This window comes from Pagrus major, chromosome 4 (assembly GCF_040436345.1).
Source record: "Pagrus major chromosome 4, Pma_NU_1.0".
Lineage (NCBI taxonomy): Eukaryota > Metazoa > Chordata > Actinopteri > Spariformes > Sparidae > Pagrus > Pagrus major.
In genome coordinates, this window is record NC_133218.1 from 29,723,973 (window position 1) to 29,741,492 (window position 17,520).

General features: G+C 42.7%; 1 protein-coding gene across 1 annotated transcript; it reads left to right on the forward strand.

The window, feature by feature from the left end:
• Positions 1-426: 426 nt before the first annotated feature.
• Positions 427-16,737, forward strand: greb1 (growth regulating estrogen receptor binding 1). The gene is made up of 33 exons (XM_073464787.1): positions 427-580; positions 1,212-1,319; positions 1,683-1,859; positions 2,145-2,327; positions 3,533-3,646; positions 3,872-4,003; positions 5,377-5,538; positions 5,694-5,816; positions 6,732-6,917; positions 7,140-7,276; positions 7,513-7,789; positions 7,877-8,005; positions 8,089-8,283; positions 8,418-8,615; positions 8,763-8,946; positions 9,062-9,245; positions 9,324-9,460; positions 9,568-9,919; positions 10,297-10,412; positions 10,634-10,839; positions 10,925-11,492; positions 11,899-12,055; positions 12,151-12,253; positions 12,432-12,587; positions 12,741-12,877; positions 12,970-13,131; positions 14,168-14,372; positions 14,507-14,669; positions 14,807-14,925; positions 15,273-15,505; positions 15,863-16,063; positions 16,183-16,321; positions 16,574-16,737. The coding sequence occupies exons 1-33, from the start codon at positions 427-429 to the stop codon at positions 16,735-16,737; spliced, it is 5,961 nt and encodes a 1,986-aa protein (XP_073320888.1).
• The last annotated feature ends 783 nt before the right edge of the window (positions 16,738-17,520 follow it).

Sequence of the window (17,520 nt, forward strand, 5' to 3'; positions counted from 1 at the left end):
TTTTGTTCAGTGTTTGTGTGTGTTCATTGGTGCATGAGTGTGTGTGTGTGTGTGTGTGTGTGTATGTGTGCATGTGTCTGTGTGTGGATGTGTGTCTTAGACTTGACAATATTTAGGAGTACATTTATCCTCATTGTCAGAGGACTTCAAAAAGTGTAAACAGACCTTCTTTGTATTCTTTCTTTTATCACAGAGTCCTTTTTACTATCAGAGCTCTTTCTTGAAAGACCTTGTTGATGAGATATTACTGTAAATCTGTACTTAAAGCACCTGAAAGCAGCATGACTGAGTTTCAAGTCTGAAGTTCAACTGTACACATTGGATTTTGGTAAATTGTTAATGCAAACGAAAACAAATTACTGTGTGAGTTTGTAAGAAACTCTTGTGTCTAACACAAGGTTACTGGGTCCTTTTGGCAGGACACTAATGGGGAACTCCTATGCGGGCCAGCTGCGGACCACACGCTTTGAAGAGGTCCTTCATAACTCCATTGAGGCGTCACTGAGGTCGAACACTGTCGTGCCTCGTCCTGTCTTCTCACAGCTCTACCTCGAGTCAGAGCAGCTGTTGGCGCATGATGGTGGGTTCAGCAAAAGTGTTCATTTCTTCCAATCTGAATCCTGATATTGCATCTGTTTCTGCTTGTCACTCTTGTTCCCCAGGACAAATTGTAGAGCTGCATTTTGACATTTTATCAGGGTTCCTATGGATCCTTGAAAGTTTGAAAGAAATCAAGGCCTTGAAAGTTTTTGAAAATAGACATAAATGGACATGAGGCATTGGAAGTGCATAAATGTATATATTTTGAGCAAGAATAGAAATTAAAGTTCTTTTGATACTTTTTTGATCATTAGTATATAAATGTGTTCACACATTCAAGCCTCTTTCTCTTTTTAATTGTTGTCTGCGAGCTTCTGTAAAGCCTGCTAATTCTCAATATAAAATGCTCAGTGTTGTAACAGTTATTAGCCTTAATTCATGTCTCAGACTAAGCCATGTTGGGTCCTTGAATTTGAGGGAATTGTTCCTGGAAAGTCTTTGAAAAGTCGTCAAATTTGATGTTTAAGAAAGCATGGGAACCCTGTTTTGTAGACCAAACAATGAATCTACCAATTGTAAAAAGTTGGCAGAATAATCAATAAAATAGAAAATATTTGTTATTTGCAGACCTATACAACTATATGTTTTTTTTTTGTGTATGTCTCCAACAGGCCGCACAGAGAATGATGATGAGGATGATGAAGATGGATCTGAGTCTAACAGCCCTCCAATACCCTATCAGATGAAGCCCCCACCTGAGGGATGCTGCACCACAGATGGTTTGTAAACATACACATGTATGTACTCAAAAACATACACCCCCAGAGCCACATACATTAAGGGAAATATGATGAGTGTGGTTGGTTGTGCATTCTGCTGGATATGTAGTCACACAGCTTGCAAGGGTCAGTTCTGTAGATTGTGCGTTGTAGTTGGAGGGAGAAAATATGATTCGGGTGTACTAAAAATCTCAATGACAGCAGATAAATGGTAATGAGCAACAGAAAAGCTGTTTGAATACTATATATTAATACTTTTCTTATTTCTGCTACATTAAGACAACATAATCAAGATTTTAAAGAAAAGTTACCACATCATTTAGTGAAAAATGGCCGTCCTCTCTTGTCTTTTTCACCAAACAGGCTTCTGTCAGGCGGGCAGAGACCTGCGTCTCTCCTCGCTGGCATCAGACCCACTGGATGTGCCCCAAGGGTTCATGTTGGTCGGGGTGAAGTCCCCATCCCTCCCTGAGAACCTGCTTGTGTGTACTGTGGACCGTCGCTTCCTGCCAGACGAACGGGGTCACAACGCACTGCTGGGTGAGACAGGAGACTAACAGAGACACACTGCCATCACCGTTTGTCGAACTCTTTTCAAGAGTGAGAAAAGAAAATTGATCTACAGACTAGATTGGACCCTTAGCCTAGCTCTCCATCAGAAGGAAACATAAACAATTTAAAAAAATGTTATTACTCTTAATATGAATGTTTAACTATTTGTTTAAATTTGATCACATTGATTTGTGACAGTATCGAGATGGTTTTGTGTGTGACTGTATGAATACAGTTGTAATCATACATTTTCTGTATGCGTGCTCCCTCCAGGCTTCTCTGGGAACTGTATGGGCTGTGGAGAGAAAGGCTTTCGCTATTTCACAGAGTTCTCCAACCACATAAACCTGAAGCTCAGCACCCAGCCCAAGAAACAGAAGCACTTGAAGTACCATCTGTACCGAAACAACCAGGGCGTGCTGGTCAAAGGAGCTCCCATCTGCTGGAGGGGATACGGTAGGAGATGCATACATGTGTTGTATTTGGCAACTGAAGTGATTCCGAGTTATTTAAAATGTGTTACAAGCACTCATATTTGTTAATTGATTAATAACGCTCTAGTACGATAAAATAAATGCAAACGTATTATTTGTATTTTAGTTGCACTAGGTGAGACTGCAACTGAAAAACATTACTTTCAGATGACCGCATGGATGAGTTATTAACTGAAAGGAAAGATCATACCTGCTGGGAAGAGTCAGGTCTTAATCATTTTGTGTTTTTAACCGTAATGCCATAGTTTTCAAATATAACTGTGAAGTGAACAAGTAAAACAAGTGAAGAAAAACATCAATATAAATAGACCACACACACAATTTATGCTGTAGGATTTATCCTAAATTTAGGCTGTAGTGTACAAAAATCTGGCTTGTATAGATCTGGAAACTCTGGGTGTATGGGTCTGACCAGATGGACAGGTAGTAAAGCCTGCAGGACAGGTGAAAGATGAGAGTATAGAGTGTACACAGAGGCCACTGCCTGGAGGTAACCCATCAAATTAAAATGGTGCAAAAGGACACAGCCTGTGAGAAGGGACACTTACCCTGTAGATATTACGTTCTCTCAATGTTTCTAATCTTATCCTGTTGTTTCTGCATGATTCTTCTTTTCTATTCTTTTCTGTAACAGGAAAGAAAGAGTAAAGTTTAAGAGTTTACAGGAATGAAAGTCAGACGCTGGGGTATCTATGTGGTTACCTAAATGGAAATTATGCTACCTGTCTGGTCATCTGTCAGCGTCAACCCTGAGTAAAACCAGTACAGGGTTAGGGCTCATTCCTGGCAAAAAGAAAACTTTTCCTGGACTCTTGCTTTGGTCTGAGCAGAGTATGAAGTAAGAGAAAGAGAGAAGCATACAATGTTATTCCTGCAGACTGAAGCAGAAACAGTGTTCAAATTACATGTGAGGTTGCTCTTAAAATCCCTTCATACCAGTCATTCACTTCACTCACTCCTCCTCTGCTGCAGCACCATTTGTTTTACCTTTAACACTCCAGAGCTGTGTAGTCATGTTAAGTCTAGCCTGTTTCAAGACGCAGGTTTTCTGAGTTATCTGTAAAATATGCTGAAGAGGTCTTTTTGCATCAGACCATGACCTTGTTTCTCTTGAAATTTCTGTTTCCCTGGATATCAAACAAGTTTGTGTGTCTGTGTGTGTTTCAGATGGCAGGATGAGACAGATGGGGTCCAGCCTCTCAGAGGGCCATGTGACATCAGATGAACATCCACCAAACATGGCACTGACTCACCCGTCACACACACCTGGCAGCTACACAGGTAACGCACAGCAAAATACACAGAAATGTGGACACGCTTGAAAAGCACAATCAAGTATGCCCTGTGGTCTTTGGTATACTGATAGACACATGTAGCTCACATAAACAAGCAGTGACAGAGAGAACGCAATAAGTAACAATCACAGAAATATTTTTCAGGAAAAAAGTCACAGCCTTTATTGTTATGAATTCATTTTCTCTATCTATCTTTAAACAGCAGGATCAGGATCACACGTAGACCAAATTGGTCTGCCACAAATAGCTGACGTCCCCCACTCGTTGACAAATGGCAACCATGCTGTTCCTTCAATCACCCAGCCTCAGCCTCAGTCAGGACCTGGGAGACCCTCAGCTACAGGTATAAATTGTGCGCACTGGTGAATTCAGTTCTAAAGCATGTGTGTATGTGACATGTAATTTGAAAGACTGACACATTAGTTTTAGTTATGTTATTGAAGCTATGCATACTCCCCATTACAGCATCAATGTGAATGAGAAAATCCTGAAGATGAAGGTGTTTAACAGTTGATCTCATCATTAGAGGGGGTTTGTGTGGAGTTTTGATTATACAAACCTTTTGGCCAAACAGAAACTATATTTTGTGCCCTTTAATTTCTACATCCCCACATATCTGCATTTACTTTATTCCTTGCTTTCTGGAGCATCCTGATCGCTTAAAGGTCGTTTAAATGAGAAACCTGAGCCCCTCTCAGACATGCTCTTCACTCCACAAACGTTATTGCAATTTTACAATCAAAAGTTTAGAAAAGAATCTTATCTCATTTTCTCATAAAAATTTCCCAGCAATAAACATGAGCATATCATCTATTTCATAAAACTTTTAAATGATGTGTCACAAAATAAGCTCCTCAGTATTAACCTGAATACTTAAAGTTATTGTAGTTCTGTAATGTATTGTTATCATCTAATGTGTAACTTTGATCTGATTTCTCACTGTTATCTGGCTTCTTGTGTGCATGTAAACATGGTCAGTTTGTGTCCGTTGTCATTAAGCCCCTCCCCTGGGTCTCTTCACACCTCTGAAAGGGAGAGCCAGCCTAACAGCATGTGTGTGTGTGTGTGTGTGTGTGTGTGTGTTATAACAACCCTGCTATACAGGAGCCAGCCAGCTGCATAGTGTGTTGGGGGTTGTCTTTTGTCTTTCTGTCTGTCTCCCTCCCTCTCCCTCTGTCTGTCACCTCTATAACCCAGGGTTGTAAAATTCCCGCTCCGTCTCATCTTTTTTCCTGCTGTCTCGCTGAATGAAAAGCTTCCTTCCTGCCGATGTTGTTTTTTTCATGACCCTTTTAACAAGTGGAGCTTTTATGTGTTTCCCAATTGCTGCATTTCAACAGGGAGGAAGAGGAAGAGACGGGTTAACGTTTGACTAAAATACAGCTGTTTTCCATTACTGTATCGACAGAAGTCCATCCTAAAACTTCATTTAGAGCATGTTCTGTTGATTTGTGGTTTATTGGAATTTGAAAAGTGAATTATTTAAGCTATACAGGAAATCATTCCTAAAGAAAACTGAAATTGAAGAAAGCAATGAATCCAAAAAAACAACAAATGAAATTGCCTAACTTATGTGCAGCAACAAGATCTTTTTTTCCAAGCCAGAAAAAATGCCAAAAAGGGGAAAAAAATGTAATGTATGTATGTACATGGTAAAAGTGTAAACTACAAACTTTTAAGCTAATATACTGTATGATGTTATTTTTTAACCTGCAGGTCCCCATACAAATGCTGGACCTCCAAAAAAGAGACACAAAGGCTGGTCACCTGAGTCATCTGCTAACAGTCTGCCAGAGAGCTCTGGGAAGACACCACCATCTTCATCAGTCTTAACAACATTATCGATGCCCTCTGTCATCGCAACTGGAGCAAGATCAGGTAGAGACATAGATACAGAAGAATATATCAGAAAAACATGTGGTTGGAGATATTTATTCAATGCTATATGTGTAAATAAGATTGTGTGTTGTGTTGCCTTCAGTGTTTCTGTGTGTCTTTGTGTAAATGTAAATGTGTTTCTGTGCTTTCTCCAGAGACTGCAGCCCCGCTGAGTTCATCGCAGGGGTCCTTGACCCCACTCGCTCCCTCAGGGCTGTCTGTAACAATCCCGGATCAGCTGCTACACACCTGCAGACTACAACCTGTCATCTTTAAAGGTCAGATGAACAGTTATATAAGTGATTTATGACGACAGGGTGCACTTTGTTTTTCTTAAGCAGCCACACACACACCCACAGCACATGCAGTTGTAGATTATTAATACCATTATTTGACTGACTAATCAGTCAAAATCCTTCTTGACTAGTTGGTGATTGGTATCCATTTTCCACCCAGCTGTCAGTGCTGGACTTTCTCAGGCAGGTGAACAGGTGAGGTTTGCAGTAATCACCCAACAGATGGTCATTTTAGCTCACCTCTCCTCACAGGTTAGAGGTCAGCTAAAACCCGAGGCTCTCTCTCAACCTTTTTGCCCTCCCCTCCACCCTTCGCCTCCTCCACCCTTTTCACCCTTTTGTATCACCTATCAACTCATCCACCTTCCCTATGCTCCATCTACTTTTTATGTAGTATGGTGTGTACTTTTCTTCCTGTTTTCCCATCTCATTCATTACCTATCTGCGCTTCACCTCACCACCCATCTTGTAATTTGCTGTGTTCTCCACCACTTTAGCTGCTCTTTATGTCTCCTGTCACATATTCCTATCCCTGTTATTAAAGGTCTCTCCTTTGGGAGTAGATAGAACTGCATTTTCCCACCACTTACTTGACTGATCTCTGTTTGGGTTTGTTGCAGTTTAAGACTTTCATAATGTAACTGAAAAAAACATTGTATACCTGCGTACAGCAAAATAAAATCTATCATAGGTCATGATAAAATATGTTCTTTTAAACAGTCTTGTTGTTTTTGTTTGCGATAGCTACTTTTGAGCCCGATGGCACTGACTTGTATATCCAATACATTATAATTGTAACATTACATCTCTACGCGTGTTTTGTGGAATGGTAACTTCTAATTCTCTGCCACCTCACTGTGTTCATCTATTTTATCTGTCTGCCTCTCATTGACACAGGACACGGCCCACTCCCTCAGCTGACTGGCAATGTCAGTGAAGTGCTCGTCAGTTCTCTCCTCCAGAGTTGTTACCTGAGCTCCCAGACACTCCCCAGAGTCTACCAGCACTATGGACCATCACCCATTCAGCCACTGTCGACTGAGATGCAGATTCTACTTACTGTCTACTACCTTGTTCAGCTAGGTCAGTCTTAAATCACAATAAATGCTGTAATCATACACAGTGGGACAGCAGAGAGGAGGCAAGTGACTGAGCCTTAATGATGTCATTGCTGTGCCTCATGATGGCCACTGGGAGGCAGACAAAATAACATGTTCAACTAAGCTATTCCGTAAAAATGTATTTGAGAGTTCTCTTCAGAATACTCACTGTGTTTCTTTTCACTCTCACCTATGTTCATCCAAGGCCCTGACCAGGTGCCCCTGATAGAGGACTTGGAGCAGATATTCATGCGGTCATGGAGGGAGTCCCACCTCAGCGAGATCAGACAGTACCAACAGCCTCAAACACCGGCCACCCAAGGGAGGCACTATGGCATAGAGGTGAGACAGGGCGTCTGAGGGGTCTGTCCTAGTGTAAAAAAAATAACTCAAATAAGGAAAAACAAGAAGAAGTAAAATGTATGCTTCAGACAAGACCTTAAGACCTGTTGTGCATTTAATAATAATAATATTTTATGTTGACAGCATTTTTCATACATAAAATGCAGCTCAAAGTTTTTACTGTATGTCGTCACAAATAAAATAAAATTGCTAATCATTTTCTTCTCTTTCTCCAGACACCATCCACTCTGCCTGGACTCCCCCAGCATCTGTCCTTACCTCCCCAGAGCCATCAACCCCTGACCCCGAGCCAGCTTCCCTGGCTCGCCCAGCTGGCTGCATCATCCTGTGGAGAGGGTGTGGTAGTGTTGGGGGAGCATATTGGATCTTTGGCTCAAGGCATCCAGCAGACGTTCAGCAGGTTAATGGAAGGACGACTTGACAACACTAACTATGTGGTCATAATTGTTACTGCACCGGGTCAGGAAACACAGTCCAGTGTGGTCGTCACAGGTGGGAAGTTTAAGTTGTCCTGAGAACGAGACAAAAAGATTTAAAAACAGTTTTTTAATTCTGGGTATTTATGTTTGTGTGTTTCAGGTAAACATCAGTGTCGTGCCTTAGCAGAGAGTATGTTCTCCCCTAACGAGGGTCTGAAAGAAATCAACCACCAGCTCTCCACCGGTGTTGCCCAGGAACTCATCCACTACTGCAACTCCCTCGGACAAGGTGTGTACGACTGTCTGCTCGTTTGTACATGCACATCTGTTTCTGCGGTGCATTCATATTAATGTGGCCTTGCTGTTCCTCAGATGGTGATATGGACTCCCTGCTGGATAGTGCCACTGTGGACAGCAACGAGCCATCTCCCTTATCCAGCAGTCAGGAGTCAGCTGAAGAGAGGAGTCTTAAAACCACACACAGTCCAAAGGATTCACACACACAGTGTCCAAAAGACTCACCCAGCCCTAAAGAGAGAGCTTCAAGTCCCAAAGATACCTGTTCAGGTGAGAAACAGACAGATTGAAAAGTTCACTGTGTATGTAATGTATTTCCTTACTTTTTATATTCCTCCCTCCTTTTACCAGTAAATGTGCAAAGTTGAGACCAGGATAATCATTATGTGTTTGTATGTGTGCAGAATACTCCGTAGAGTGGCGTGAGGTTCGGCCCATCCAGCTAGCAGTCGCCAGGAAGCTGCTGTCGCATGTTTGTGCCATAGCAGACTCCAGCACACAGAACCTGGACCTCGGCTCCTTCGACAGGGTCAGCTTTCTCATCCTGGTCCCACCCTCCGAGGTCACATTTCAGCAGACCGTTCGCCATCTCTGGAGCTCTGGTTAGCTACATGATGATTTCTCTGTCAGCAGTTGTTTTTTGTTTCATTCTTCTTGAGAGACAAGGAGAATCATTTTATTTTGTGTGTGTGCATGTTGATGTATTTTTTGACACTCTACCGCCGTCTTTCTCTTTGTCGGTGTCTCAGGTGTCCTTCAGGAGCTTGGGAGTTTAGACCAGGATTGTGTGTCTCAACGGGAGGCTGAGCGTTACGTGGTCAAGATGGATCAGTGCGCTCATGCCCGAATTGACAGCCTCATCCAGGAGGCATACAGCAACTCCTACACACTCTACATCCTGGTCCATGACCACGCCCACTGTGACATTAACAGGTAGACAAGAAAATAAGAAAGAAATCCATAGTGATGCAGAGTTATGGCTGTGTCTGCCTGGTATCAAGTGTATTGTCTCTTTCTCTGAGTCTCTGTCTCTTTTTTTCTCAATCAGTGCATCCTGCAGTAGCTCAGACAGTGGTTTGGGTCTGGTGGACCAACTGTTAAACTCCCGACAGGTCCGAGATGCTCCAAACATCCTAATTCTCCACGTCACCTCCTTCCCCTTCGCTCTGCAGACACAGTTCACTCGCATCAGCCCCTACAATGAGATCCACTGGCCCTCTGCATTCAGTAATGTAAGATAGATGATTGTGTGTGATTGACTGGGAGTTCACTTGAATTTGTGCTTACCCTAACATCGTGTATGTGTGTAGGATGTGGACCTGTATCACGAGAGGACGCGGTACTTTGGCGTGTCAGAGCTTTTAGAGTCGACCCGTTCAGGGAGCAGCCTGCCTCTGATGCGTTATGATTCCTCCTTTGAAAGCATGGCATCTGCTCTGGAAGAAAGGTAGCATAAACACACACATGTTTCACAAACACACTTCACAAAGAATTTGGACTTAACTTGCAGATGGACATGTAAAAAACAAGAGCCTTACAAACTCTGTCTGCTAGGTTCCCTAAACTGCACAGTGCTGTGATCCGGACTACAGTTCTGATCCAACACTACTGCGTAGCTCTGATGGCGGCATCCGGCAGAATCAGCGGCTCCCAAAATCTCCACAAACACAGCTCTGTGGAGACCCTGGAGATTGTGCAATCACTGCTCACTGCCGCCCAGCAATGTCCCGCCCACCACGGTCACATGGTCTTGCTGCGGATCCCCTCTTTGGCTCTGGCAGCATGGGCCCACCGACGGTTGTCCAGAGTTAGGAGGCAGCTGGGTCTGGAGGAGAGCTTTGAAATCATACTGGGGAATCCAAACCAAGCTCTGAATATTGGACAGAGCTTCACTGATCAGATCAAGGTGGGGATACATTTGCAAAGTCTGTTCCTCTTTTTAAATGTCTCCTCAAAACTTACTTTTAAAGCTTTTTATAGTAAATCTGTTGTTTGCTGGGCTTCGATGCCTCTTGTAATACTAATTACGTAATACTACTATAATTTACGTGCTTTTATTCTATACTTTGTTTTTTGTTTTATGTTCTCAGTTTTTATTTATGTTTTCCTGTTTTTATATAGACTCAGTGTACTGTTTTTATTTTGTTCTTTAAAGCACTTTGTTACCATGTTTTAAAAAGTGCTATACAAATAAACTTTATTATTTCATTATTATAAATCATTTCATGAATAGATGAGCTCACAATCAGAGAGATGAAAAAATGTGTGTTCTTTGTTCTGCAGACATGGCTGAAGATCCAGGATGCTGACTGGGTTCCTCGGAGCTACCTGGAGTTGGAGGCCCTTCCCTGCATCCTGATCCTGTCAGGAGCTGAACCACTGGGAGAATCACTGCCCAGGTACACAGTTCTGATCATGAAACTTGAGTTTGTTTGTTCCCAACCCCTCATGTACTGTAGTTTCACCACCCAGTTTTTCTTTGAGGGAACATGTAGCAACATCTAGATCATCAGTCTGTACTAATTGGTATGTGTAACACCATTGTTTTTCTCAGGAAAGCGACAGAAGCTTAAATACATGTGTTCTGGAGTTAAAAACAGTGAATTAATTTTGCCCACAGGTCGTTGAAGTACTGCGATCTTAGAGTGATAAACTGCTCCTACCTTCAGCGAACCACACTCGAACAAGAGCTTGGACTGGCTGCTTATCTAGTGCGGGCAGAGTCACGACCCCCACACAACCCCGGACCAGGGAGTGACTTACTGGAGAGCGATGCAGAGAAACTCAGCAGCACTGACAATGAGGAGGAAGAGGGACAGGAGAATGGTGAGATGAGATGAACTGATTTTAAAATATTTTAAATGTCTTCACTGATGTAGTGGCTAATGTATTTTCCTCTTTTCATTTGCAGGGGACTCACCTCTGTCTTCCAGCCAGCAGCTCCAGTCATGCCCAGACAGTGGAGGTTTAGATCCCTTCCCTGCCCAAAGCACTGCCTCTCCAAATATCCAGAAAGGGACCATGGACACCATACAAAATCCCTCACAATCACAGACTCAACTTCAACCCCAGCCCCCATCTCAGTCTTTTCCATATCCTCAACCTCCACTACACCACCAAACCCAGGCTCAAGTGCAGAGCTATTCCCAGGCCCAAACAACCTCCCAGCTGCAGCCACAACCACAAATTCAGAGTCAAAATCAGCCATTATCTCAAACAAATTCCTACCCTCAACCTCAACCGCTTCCCCCTGCACAGTCTCGCCGCCAGCACTCCAAATCCACCTCCTCTGGCTCTTTGTCCCCACGAGCCTCCTCTCCTCACCTCAGCTGCTCCTGGGCACGGGGGGTGAGTCGCCCACCTTCTGTGCTGCTCCCCCGTGCCCTCTATGATATCATCACAGTCAGTGACAGCAGCGGGCTTCCAAGATGTACTTCGTTCCTGCCACACATGTCTGTCGCATGGGCAAGCAGCTTCAGGTAAAACTGACACATACAGTATGATATAGATGTAACGCGACATTAACAATATTTAGAAGTTTCATGGACTGCTAATGCTATGCACAGTTAGCATTATTTGAACATGTCTAAGTAAAAAAACTCAAACATAACAAAATAGTGATGTAATGGTCTCTTTACTATACCTTTAAAGCATCTAGCAGTCCAACAACTCGATAAATCCTTGAACATTTTCAAATGTATCAAAAATTGTCAATTTGCTTTTTAAAAAATTGATGGTATTGCAGGAATAAAACTCCATTACTCAACTGTAACTGGAATGGACATTATGTAGTTTTGTTCTATAATGTAGTATCAGTGTGTCCTGGAAAGATTCGATGCTGGAAGTCTCACTAGAAGACATGTAATAATGAACTTTGTCTTGTAGGCCCTTGCTGAGCAAGATGATGACATGTACAGAACAGTCACTGTACTATCGCCAGTGGACAATCCCCCGCTCCTACCACATGGACAGCAGCAACCGCACCGAAGGACGAAGTGACAACTTTCACCCTCGCAGGCTGCTGCTCAGTGGACCCCCACAGGTACTTTCTGTCTTCATTTCTTTCTTTTATGCAAAGACAAGCTCAGGCTCTGCTTGATCTGTAACTTCATTTCCTTTTGTTCCTTCCACGGTCAGGTGGGTAAGACAGGAGCGTACCTGCACTTCCTGGGTATTCTGTCCCGGATGCTGATCAGGCTGATGGAGGTGGATATCTACGATGAAGAAGACATCAACTACAGTCAGTATATTTGATGCTGCCATTAGTCCGATGCATTTTATATATTTTTGTTTCTCCAACTGTTTTCTGTTTGTCAGTGTTTTGCTTTCTAGGATTTTGTCAGGAAAAGATTTGAATCTACAATATTCCCCGTTCTATCAACAAATGTGCAATGCTTGTAAATGTGTTTCTTATTTAGGTGCCCAGGCAGAGGGGGTGCAGTACCACCCACCCAATGCTTCCTGGCCAAACCCAGACATCATGAAGACGATACCCTTTGACTACACCATCCATGACCCCAAATACGATGACATCAGCTCTGTCTATGGCCCTGGATATAAACCCAGTGCTGAGGGTAGGCACAGTCATAACACACAACCACAAGTATAATCACAGAACATTCATCTTCTCCAAATGTTTGTTGCTTGTAAATCCAAACATTTCCTCAAAACTACCTTTATGTTGTGCTTTTGTCCTCATCTGTCTTTGCCCCTGTTGTCTTTCCAAGGACCGCCTGTTCGTCAGGAGGATGTGTACCTACGCAGGCGGACTTCTAGGATCAAGCTGTCTAAATATGCAGCCTACAACACCTACCACCACTGTGAACAGTGTCATCAGTACTTGGGCTTCAACCCCAGATATCAGGTGAGCAGGACACAACAGACACACAATCTGATGTCTTTAAATATGTGAATGTCACAGGTGATGCTGAATGTCCTCTCTAACCTTATGTTCAGATGTATGAGTCAACACTGCATGCCTTCACATTCACACATCTGCTGCTTGGGGAAGAGATCCAGCTCTACTTCATCATCCCAAAGTCTAAGGAGCACTACTTCAGCTTCAGCCAACCAGGAGGCCAGCTGGAGAGCATGCGGCTGCCACTCACATCTGATTGGGTAAGTCCTTTCTTAGTGAACTAGCGAATAACACATTATAATGATTCCTTTTACCAGCTGGTTATGCTAGAAAAGAGCTTGCTGTTTGAAAAGACAGGTCGAAACGCCATTTGTTCATGTTGTCGCACTTGTTTGTACACATGAAAATAACAGAAATAGTGGTGAAACAAATAAATCAAATCAGCTTACTTTCTAAACTTGCTTGCTGAACAAATGCTGCAAGGTGTCGGGGGAGGCTGGTTCCAAAACAGTTCAATGATCCAGCAAGCATTTCTGGTGGAGTCTGCTGGCACCTTAGGCTGAAGATCACAGCCACTGAGGATATCAATAGTTTACCTTGCCACTAAATGCTCTAAAATGTTCCTGTCATGATGAAGATAAATAAAAACAAAAAATTGAATCAGATTTAAGGTGATATGCATAAACCTTTGAGCCTTCTTAACATAGCAGTAGAACAGTGATATAGTTAAATATTCAATTCCTGTTTAGAAATGTTATTATTGTTAAGTCAATTCCTCCTTTGTACTCACCCACAGACCACAATACATTATCATCGCATTTCAGTGGGGATTTTCAGGGTTGACCACAGTGCAACACCCGTAAACTCCACTAGGTGGTGCTATAGGCCAGACTATGGCTCAGATCGTCCTACAGCCAAGTGGATCAGAGTTCATTCTTAAACATGTGGCACAGAAGATTTCTGTTTGAGAAGATATTTTGTACATTTATCAACACTAAAAAAACTTCTGATCACAACCTCTGACCACCACACTGGCATCTGATCATATAATCGTCTCTCTGCATCCTGTATCCTTGTAGACCCCTGGAGGATTGTCAGACCCAAAACTGCTGATTTACTATACATTCTTGCTTTAATAGAAGTCAAAACATTTACTAATCTTTCTTCATCTTTTCCCCTCCCCTCTGCCTTTTCAAGATTATGTTGAAATGTCTAAATATATGCATTATATATTGTATTTAACATTATTTTGTCATGATAGTATAACGTGTTTTTTTTTTTCTTCCACTACCTCAGAGCCCAGACTGCATCAAGAGTCCAATCTTCACCCCGACAACTGGCCGTCATGAGCACGGCCTGTTCAACCTGTACCACGCTATGGACGGAGCCTCACATCTACATATCCTGGTGGTCAAGGAGTATGAGATGGCTGTGTATAAGAAGTACTGGCCCAACCACATCATGCTGGTACTGCCCACTGTCTTCAATGGAGCTGGAATAGGTATGTAACTGTTATTACTTTCGGGATTCCTTCCCTCCTAGCACTCACACTGACACATACAGTACTGAAATGTCAATATCAGCAATTTCTTTCATGATCCACCACCTAAGTAACTGATCCCCAATCTCCTACAGGTGCTGCTCACTTCCTGATTAAAGAGCTTTCGTATCATAACTTGGAGCTGGAGCGCAGTCGGCGTTTGGAGGGAGGAGGCCCAGCAGGTGACGTCTGGCCCTTCATCATCCTGGCTGATGACTCCTGTGTCATGTGGAACGCAGTGGACCTGGACGCACGCAAGTACGTACACACATACACATTACATGAATACGTCTCTAGGAGAAAATAGCTTTTACTTGCAGTTGAAGAAAGAATATGTTTATTAATTTTATGCATTAGTTTTGACATAGCCACTGTTTGCTTCTTGCTGTCGTTAGCGGTCCAGTGGAGCATGCTGTGTCACTGAAGCAGGTGTTACAGCACATGGAGGCCTGTCCAGACCTGGCCCACTACGGACTCTGTGGGATCAGGAAGTGGAGCAGCCGTGGACTAACAGGTCAGGAGGTCAATGATACAATCTCAGAAGCCTCGAAAAAGTCAAGAACCATTTAGACAACTCAACAAGTGTTCATAAAGTTTCCATGAAACACCCAGGGCAGACTCTACTTGTTTTTGATGCCTCAGATCTTAACTGCAGATATAGATTGTTATGTCTTCATCACCTTCACTGGTTGCTTTTTTAGACTACAGATATTTTCCAAGCTATATCTCGCATCTTTTTATTATCCAGTTCACGGCCTGTATGGCTGACAAAATCAATGTTTTTCGAGTGTTGTAATATTGCATTTTAGCTTTGTTTATCACGATGAGAAACATATGAATATTTTTGTGTGATTAATCCAGGTAACAAACAGAGGGAGCCCTTCTCCAGAGGTCACCTTCATGACTTCCTCCTCCTCAATGTGGACCGGAGTCAGAACGTCCAGTACGACCAGAACCGCTTCACCTGTCACGACGTGGACTTCACCCTGAGGCTACACAGCGCCGGACTGCTCGTCTGTCGGTTCAACAGCTTCAGCGTCATGAAGAAGCAGATCGCAATCGGTGGATACAGGACATTTATCATCAAGACCAAGGTAGATACTGACACGTGAAGCACATCATGTATTACTCACAGAGGGGAATAAAGAAACTGATTAAAAGAATCTTGTAAATTATTCCTCAAAAACAAACAACCAATTATTGTTCAAGTAAATTGCATTTGGTATGCAAAATAAAATGTGAGTACTACAATTAATGTACTTGATTTTGCTCCGGGTTTAACAGTCAATCACTTGTATGATTTCTATGGTTTCCACATTCAGTTCCTCAATTTAAAATATGTACAACAGAAAGACGACACATCATATTATTTATAGTATTTATGGTAGTTGTGGTGTTGTGGTTATGAAAGATATTGTAGATTATTAAACAAAACTTTGATATTTCTCCAGATGACAGATGTTCCCACCTCAGTGGGGCCCTCGCAGTACGTCTGTGCTCCAGACAGCAAGCACCTTTTCCTGGCTACACCAGCTCAGCTCCTACTGGAAAAATACCTCCAGCACACCAGCCAGAAGCTGTTTCCACTCAGCACCAAGAACTACACACACCCTGTACTGTCTGTGGACTGTTACCTCAACCTGGGACATGAGGTACACAGCACACACACACAATCACAGCATATTTGTTCACAGAAAATTATTCACCTTTAACCATTCCCTAGATTTCAACGTACAGTATATAAAAGTCACACTCTCCTTTCCTCCTGCAGGTGACGGTGTGTTTTGTGAGTTCCAGACCTCATTCTGTCAACATCAGCACCACGGGGCTGCTGTTCAGTGGCCTTCTCCTCTGTTTCGCCGACTCCTTTGTGACTCCTGGCTTCCTCAAGAAGTTCTCTTTCCTCAAAGGTACAAAGGCAGACCAAATACAGACAATGAAAACATATACCGGTATGTGTGTTATAGGTGGCGCATATGTAATGTTGAGTGCCTAAATGCGGTACATGTAGCATCTTCCTAACAAAAAAAAAAAACATTACCAGAACAACATTGTGTAGCTCTGGCTATGAGAGACAGTGAGGAAGGCATCCTGAAGTAATTTTGAGTTCCATGTCATAGTTAAAGTCTCTGTCCCTCTCCCTCCTGTCTGCCTTCCTGTAGGTGCGACTCTGTGTGTCATCAGTGCAGATCGTAGCTCCTTGAGGCAGACGGTGGGCAGGCTGGAGCTCGAGGAGGAGTGGAGATTCAGGCTCAGCGATGAATTCCAGACTGCCAACGCCAAGGAGGACCGACCGCTCTTCTTTCTGACTGGAAAACACATATGACTGAAACACGTGTATCAGTCGGTATCACGATTGAAATCACTTTCGTTGCCAAAGAGAAGAAATGTAATGAGTGTTTTTTAACGAACTAACATGGGTTCTGAATGGACAATGCAAGATACGCAAAAGACAGTAAACTCTGCATATTACGCTACATAAACGCTGTGGATGGAATATGAAACTGATCACACACAAACAGGACTTGGAGGTGAGGTCCCGATCTAGGCTGCCAAAATCAAGAAGGACACATTCATCGGGTAAAGGTCATCATCTTTGAAGATATTCATCTTATCTGGCGAGGGAATCTGTTTTTATCTGGCCTTTATTGAGGCGTGGTTGTCCTGTAAGTAAGCAAAACATTGTTGAGGAAACATTCAGGCTGTTTTCCGGAGGCTCTGTCTGGTCATAAAATGGTATTGTTTGCATTTAGTGTGTTTTATGTTAAACTTCATAAATCAAGCTCACTGTAACTTTATGAGTATTTTTTGATCCACTCAAACTAAAATGAAAACACACATAATCTAAAAAAATACACATTGTAGAATAAGCTTGGTAATAAAAAGATTAAATGAGTCATCTTGTACAGTACAATACAGTGTATTCAAAGGTGAAAGATGAAATCAATGCGTTTCTTCTCCTTACACTCCGTAATCGCAGGTGCTGCTTTTGTATGTCTTCATGTGTGTTTGCAGGTTTGGCTGTGTTCAAGTTTTTATAGTACTATCACAGTGTTCTGCACACTCCCCTGCAGGTGCACACAATATGAGAAGCTAGGTAGACACAATC

What these genes read in the sequence shown, in the direction of transcription:
- greb1 (XM_073464787.1), top strand. Translation starts at nt 427, where the DNA reads ATGGGGAACTCCTATGCGGGCCAGCTGCGGACCACACGCTTTGAAGAG. An exon ending in CTGCAACTCCCTCGGACAAG is followed by an intron (nt 8,006 to 8,088) that starts GTGTGTACGACT and finishes GCTGTTCCTCAG; the next exon opens with ATGGTGATATGGACTCCCTG. An exon ending in GAAGTTCTCTTTCCTCAAAG is followed by an intron (nt 16,322 to 16,573) that starts GTACAAAGGCAG and finishes GCCTTCCTGTAG; the next exon opens with GTGCGACTCTGTGTGTCATC.